The 6,974-nt window shown below is 49.9% G+C and overlaps 1 protein-coding gene across 2 annotated transcripts in view; it reads left to right on the forward strand.

Annotated features, from left to right (window-relative positions):
• PRDM16 (PR/SET domain 16) overlaps positions 1–6,955 on the forward strand; it is a 229,849-nt gene extending 222,894 nt beyond the window's left edge. Inside the window, exons 16-19 of one of the 2 annotated variants that reach the window (XM_042831637.1) lie at positions 63–237; positions 925–1,155; positions 2,117–2,291; positions 3,733–6,955. In XM_042831637.1, coding sequence (XP_042687571.1) covers positions 63–237; positions 925–1,155; positions 2,117–2,291; positions 3,733–3,867 — 716 coding nt within the window. In that variant the 3' untranslated portion in view covers positions 3,868–6,955. The remainder of the gene's footprint in view (positions 1–62; positions 238–924; positions 1,156–2,116; positions 2,292–3,732) is intronic. The other variant, XM_042831636.1, reaches the window with a different exon arrangement.
• Positions 6,956–6,974: the final 19 nt, after the last annotated feature.

Raw genomic sequence — 6,974 nt, forward strand, 5'->3', positions numbered from 1 at the left:
ATGATGACTTTGACAGCATCTGATTGTTTCTCCTGTTCTCTTGTCTCGTTTCTCCCACTCAGTGAGCCAGCACTCTGGAGTCATTACAAACCACCTTGGGACCAGTGCCTCTTCCCCCAACTCGGAGTCAGACAACCATGCACTTTTAGATGAGAAAGAGGATTCGTATTTCTCTGAAATCAGAAATTTTATTGCAAATAGTGAGATGAATCAAGCATCAACGTTAGCAGATAAAAGGTAGACCAGCAAATGAAATGACCTGGTGGCACGCATTGTTAACGTGGTTCAAAGAGCAGCCAGCCTCTGTCCTGTAGTATTTGATTTAAAGCACTCAGAAGAGAGAAACGTTGTGGTTTGGAATGGAAAGCACCACCAACTTCAAGTGCTGAGCCCAGTGTTGAGTCTTTTCAGGAGATGACCTGGGTTAGGAGTAATGGCAAGGCATGGGGCCTGGGAGGCATCTTGATTTCGCCTTTGTTTTACAAACCTCATTTTGACTGAGGAGTATCAAATCTGCCCAGCTGTGAGGGAGCTTCCTCAAATGGAGGTTGTTAGAATGCAGTACAGAGAGGAGGAGGAAAGCCCTGTGTCCCACAGATGTTATATTTTGAGAGATGGAAAAGCATCGCTTAAATCCAGACTAGACAGAATGCTAGTTTGAAAAGCATTTGGGTTGATGTGTACTTGGTGTGCTCGTTGTCCCTGCAGGCACTGCAAAGGCTGATTTTTAACTGCCTAAAACATGTCAGTTTCCCTTTTTTTTTGTAGTTTAAATAGTGTGCATATGGACATAGATAACTCTAGATATTTGCATTCGTGCACACGTATGAATTGAATGCAGTCTTATGTTACAGTGAAGATGCATGACTTACTCATTTGATCTCTTTCTTTTCATTTGCTTCCCTTCTTGACCAAACACTTCAGGCCAGAAATGCAGGATATTGACAGCAACTCCCAGTGTCACGGATTAGCAAATGAGAAAACGGAAGATGTGGATGATGAAGATGAAGAACTGGAGGAGGAGGATGACGACAGCCTGACAGGGAAGTCGCAGGATGAAACGGTGTCACCCACTGCAGAGCCCCGAGGAACGTACGAGGATGAAGAGGATGAGGAGCCCACATCTCTCACCATGAGCTTTGAGCACACCCGAAGGTGAGGTGGGCCGTGTCCTTTGGGAGGTCGTTTGGGGGCCAGACTTCTGACCCTGTGCCAGTGGTAGATTGTGACTGTTTTATTTCTCAAGCCATTTATCATACCTCAGTTTGATTTAAGCGTTCACTTGACTGATTCCATTTTCACCCATGGTGAGGGATACAAAACAAGTGGGCTGCAAGGAGAGGCTGTGATAAGATGTAGATCCAAGACTTGAGGAGTTTGAGGCAGGAGAACAATTAGTCCAAAACAGAGAAGAGCTTTTGCAGGGCACTGCAGTTCAGGGGGTGATGCCTGTCTTTAATGCTCTGGTTGAGGCAGAGGGAGAAGCACACGTATGCAATCCGTGTTGTACCATGCTACTCATTTTATGTGTAGCAAAACGCTGTTGACTTCAAGTTAAATCACCAGCATTTAGGGAAAAGGTAAAGATTTTTTTTTCCCAGGGTCAAGTGATATTTAGACAACTTCGCCACTAAGATTTGTTGCACCTGTATAGGCTTAGTGCTCCTTTTTCAGCTTCAGTTTCCCAACTGCCATTTGTACCAAATATCCTCGGATGCAGAGCCTGCATCTTATTTAGTCTCAGTGCATCACTGCTTTCACTGCAACTCAGAGGAGACACAGCAGTGTTCTGTAGACATTGATCCAGTGCCAGACGTGTCAAGGAGCGGCCAGCAGCTGGACACCTCTGTGCAGAAGAGCAGAGAGAGCTTTAGTCAGGCTGACTCACAAAAATCCATCACTCCGATGCTTGTAGGTGCACAATTCACGCTCTCCACCTCTTCTCTGTGCCTTGCACTCTGTGTCATTCTCGTTGTCTGTCCGTCTGTCCGCTCACGCATGTGGCTTGTGAGACCCCCATGTACGTGCATGCAGGAACTGGTTAGCACCACGCTCGTGTGTGAACGGTGCCATGAGCTAACAACAGGTCAACCCCTTCCCCTGGTCATTGGTACAGGTGTATTGAGGAGGACGAAGCCGGCTTGTTAGATTTGGAGCAGATGCCGAATTTTGGGAAGGGGCTGGATCTTCGCAAAGCAGCCGAGGAAGCATTTGAAGTTAAAGATGTGTTTAATTCCACCTTAGACTCTGAGACAATAAAACAGACTCTGTACAGGCAGGCTAAAAACCAGGTAGGTATATGCCAGAACATTTTACCTAGCTTGCTGCCAGCGCGTCCTATAGCATTAGCAAGCAGCTGGCCTCCTTCAGCTGAGGTTTATTTTCCCTTCCCACTGAGCAGGAGTACTGATGGTAATGAGGGAATTGTGTGGGAACTGTCTTGTCGCAGCTGTACAGAAAAATGGAGAAGAAATGGAGTGGGCATCAGTTTTAGGTCACCCGATCAATTTATCATTAACCCTGTGTTGTGAGAACATGCTTATGTAGGACAGTAGTGGCATCTGTCTGTTTTTATCTGTCTGTATAAATGTTTTTTCCCAACTGTTATTTATTTCTACTTTGAGATAGCTCTTCAGTTGGCTCATAGTAAGAAACTCAAGCTTAGTCCATAGAAACTGTAATAAAACGTCACTGTATTTGATTACAGAGAGCATAATAGACAGTAGTATTGCCTTGACTTGCAGTCCTTCAGGCATCAAGAACTTCCTCACTTATCTCCCTGATTTCTAAAAGCAAAACACAGAAGGAGCATTTGCTCTGTCAGCTCAGACCCACCTGGAAGCCTCAAAGTGACACCTCAGCCCCTGCTGTAGTTTAGAGGAAAATCTGGAGGTATGGGGCACATCCATTTGTGCTTCCCACTTTTTCATTGCACCAAAACGTTGCCTAGTTTCATGAAGTTCCTATCTTGATCCACGTGGAAGGACTCTCACAAAAGACTGTGAGAGTGAAGGTAGATCACTGTCGTGGGCATAGTCAGTGCCTCTCACATTAAGCCTCTAAGAAAGGTGCTCCAAATTACCACCCAGCACAAGCTGCTTGCCTGAGTCCTCTGTGTGTCCCGTTACTAATATGGCAAAGGCACTAACCACATAGGAAAGCTTGCTCCTTTTAACATTTGACCTACTCCGTTAGCTCTATCCAGTGCTTGGCAGAGAGTTGTCCTTTGGGGCTGTTGTTCTTTTCTAGAAGCTTAACACTTCCAGGCTCTTTCAGCACATACCTACAGTAGGTAGATGAGCATGCTGACGTGACAGGTAGCTCTGATTCTCGGCCTTCAAGGGGCTGAACTTGGTATTGTCATCAGTGCAGCTGTACTGCTGCAGGTCCAACTGTACTGAGCATTGTACCCATGTCCCAGAAATGCACGATTTTTGCTGCCCTGCAGAGGAATAGAGGCAGGTGTGAGGTGTGTGCCATGTGCCCAGCCTGGCACGGAGCCTTTGGTTCTGTACAACCGTGGGGAGTGCTGGCATTATCTGCATCAGCCCAGGCTGCCACGTTGCAGTAGGTGGAGCGGCGGGTGCCATCCCTGCATGTGGATGTAAATCTCAACCTGCTGGCAGGGACAGTGCCACTTAACGTTCTGTGAGCTGGTGCTGTGAGCTGGTTATTGCAGCACATCCCACGTGCGAATTCACACGTCCCCCGCGTTGCTCTCTCCTCCCGCAGGCTTATGCAATGATGCTGTCCCTATCTGAGAACGCTCCCCTCCACACGTCCTCCCAGAACTCCCTGGGTGCTTGGTTGGACATGGCAGGAGCAGCTTCAGAGTCGGGGACCTTTAACCCCATCAACCACCTCTGAGAGGTCCGCAGGGCTCTGTCTGCAGTCGCAGCGAGGAGGCGGCGGTGCTGCGCTTACCCCAAACCCCAGCAAGCAGAAGATGGGTGCGAGGGCCTCAGGGAGCGCCTGGACTTTGGGCTGAGAAAGGAACCTGTCGCATCTGACCTACCAGACCTGCGTTTTTACCACAGTTTTGATTTGTAATTTATGGCAATGAACCTCTCCGCAACTGGATGACCCTGACGCAGCCCCCAGGATTTCACCAAAATAGGAACAGCGTAAGCAAGACACAAATCGCTACGGCGTGATCCGATATCAGTCCCTGACATTACAAGATGGGATCACTGAGCCAGCAAAGGCCTCGTGGAGATGGAAGCCTGACACCATTGGGCAGCTTCATCCCTTCAGCTCAGTCGAATAAGGAGGCAACAAGGAAACGGAGCCCAGGGAGACCCCGTCCCTGGTGCAATTCTGGCAGAGCCACTGGAGTTGCACCAGGGAAGGGTAATCCAGCCCATTTTGCTGACCTATAACAGAACCTGAAGTTGTGTACTCCCACTGAAATGCTGTCCTGTGCTCAGTTCCTGGCCAAACACCTTTTCTGTGCAAAGCTCCTGAATGTGAGTCGCAGTGTCCCAGCTGAGAGCTCCTCAGCCTGCAGCAGTGCTGGGGTCGGGCTGTTGTTGGGTCACAGAAACGTGTGGTTGGTGGTCCTCAGCTGGATGTCCATGCCTGCAGTGCTGTGTGGAGAGCACTCTCCATCTCTGTGGTGCCTCAAGACGGAGCTCTGCTTGGACCTGGAGCCTCTGGAGTGAGGAATGGCTCTTGGTCTGCACTGCCCCGGGGTCTTGTGCTGGAGCTGTTGGGTCTCATGGGGAGGGTGAAAAGCCATCGGGGTGGGGAAGGTGGCCCGGGGTCGTCAGGATGGTTGCAGCCACTGTGTTGTTTCCTGCAGTGATATCTTCTCAGTGTTGGTGGTGGTTGGGAATTGTAGAAGAAACATCCTGCTCGTGCTGTTGTGGTGGGTGGTTGGTTGGCTGTGCATGGCTGCGGCCATTGGTTTTCATAGGAAGATGTCCTAGCTTCAGCAGCATCAGGGCTCTGTGCCCTCTATTCAAGCACACAGCCAAGAATAGAATCGTCTCTCTGACTCTAGAATTGCTCGCAGGTATGTTATGAGTGATTTCAAATCTCTTCCAAGTCTCCTGTTGTTCAGTGGCCCAAAACAACTTCCAGAAGTACCGTTGTTTGTGCTGCTCTGCAGTGCGAATTGCTGAAATGGAGCACAGCCTGGGAAGCAAACAGACCTGGTGCAAAGAACAGCACTGGCTGTCTGGGTAACGTTAAGGGTGTGTGTCCTGAGAATTTGCTAATTGCAGCGTCGTCAGTTGAAAAGTTCCAAGGATTGGGCAAGAGTTGGTGCGGTGGCACCGTGCTCAGAGCCAGCCAGCTTGGGAAGAACATTTCCCATTGGTTTTCCCATCACTTTCCCCATTGGGTCTGGTTAGGAACTGCAGAACTGGGCTCATGGCCGCTGTCAGAGGGGCGGCGTGTGGTTTTCTGCCTGTGGATTGGTGGTGTGCTCAGTGCAGGGTGAAGGAACACAACATGGGAGCCTCATCCCAGCACAATGAAGCCAAGGAAACGACTGCCCACAAAGTGGGGGTTATGCTAGGAACCCTTCATAGCGTGCTGTCAGCACCAAGAGCAGGCTGTTTTTAGATGGCTCTCGGAGGAAAGCATCCGGGATATCCTTAGTACAGAAGGAGCAGAAGGTAAATGAGCAGCACCGGCGTATTTTCTGAGAAAATTTGCCCTCCCTGTTTGGTTTTCCACATCCCTCTGTGAAAGTGCCCAAGGCCCTGAGCCCGGCCGAGCTGCTCCCTGTGTTGGCACGAGGCTGTGCTGGTGGTGGCACAGCACCCGGTCCTGAGAGCACAGAGCTGGCCCCGTCCCACCCTGGGCACCATTCCCACCGGGGCAACAGAAATAATAAAGAACTGTTTCCTCTCCGGTTGGAATTTCTTTTAATCTGTAAATAACTTGTAATTTTTTTGCTAATTCTTTTCTTATTTTATTTCTTCCTTAACAGTATTTTTTTTTTTTTTTTTTTTTTGCATTAGATATATCATTATTGTGAAGAAATAATGTTAATATAAGCACGTAGTGAAGGACCAAAATGGTGTAACTGAGGTTGTGTGTTGTATGAGGGAGGATGGAGAGGTGGTGATGTGCCAAGCGCCCGCGGGCTCCTGCTGTTCTTGCTGCCCGTTCTCCAGACAATCATTGGTTGTGTTCCATTGGCGAGCCGGTAGCGTTTGCCTGAGCTTTCTATTTATTTCCTTGGTGGGTTGGAAAGCAGGAGCAGGCAGGGGAGCACGCAGCCCTGCAGAGGCAGCGCTGCCCATTGGGGGTCTCAGCAGGGGCCGGATGGGCGGCGCTGCGCTGTGGGGTTCGGGGCTCCCGGCCACGCGCAGGGCGTGAGGAGCAGAAGGTTGGGGAATCATGAAATGATTTCTCCTTTCCTTTCGTTGTTTGTATTTCCTGATCCAGTCCTCCTCCCGTTTTCTCGAGCCAGTGCCTCTTTTTGTGTTCAGGACCTCCCGACTCCCCCCAAGTTAGCACTGATGACGAGTTTTCATCTTCCCCCAGTTAAATAAAGAGAAAGCCTCGCTGAATTGCCGTTGATCTCATAGCGCTCATTCGTTGCACTCGGGACGTGTAGCCGACCCGTAGGCTTTGTCGTGGCTTTGGCCAACAGCAGTCCCTGGTGCCAGGGCTGCTCCCCGGGGGCACAGCTGGCTTCCCGTGGTGGAAGCTTTCTTTCCCTTTCTCCCCGCTCAGCACTTAAGACTCTCAGCAGACGCTCTGGCGAAAAACGGCTCCTTGTTCCCTCCCTACAAAAAGCGTTTGGAAAAGCACTTGCACAACGAGGTGAACCTGTTTGGACTCTGAGCATCAAAGCACTGGATGTTGGTGAGCCCCCGGCCGGCCCCGACCTACTGACTTGGTTCCGTTTGTGCTGTACTGTGCGCCGGCTGCCGGCGCTGGTCACAAAGCCATGAACCTTTCCTGTCGTGTTGAGTGATACTGTGATTAAATGATTCCGAGGTTGTTGTTGTTGTTTC

Source organism: Centrocercus urophasianus, unplaced genomic scaffold (genome assembly GCF_019232065.1).
Source record: "Centrocercus urophasianus isolate 14NV4802_14NV808 unplaced genomic scaffold, USGS_Curo_1.0 seq_36, whole genome shotgun sequence".
NCBI lineage: Eukaryota > Metazoa > Chordata > Aves > Galliformes > Phasianidae > Centrocercus > Centrocercus urophasianus.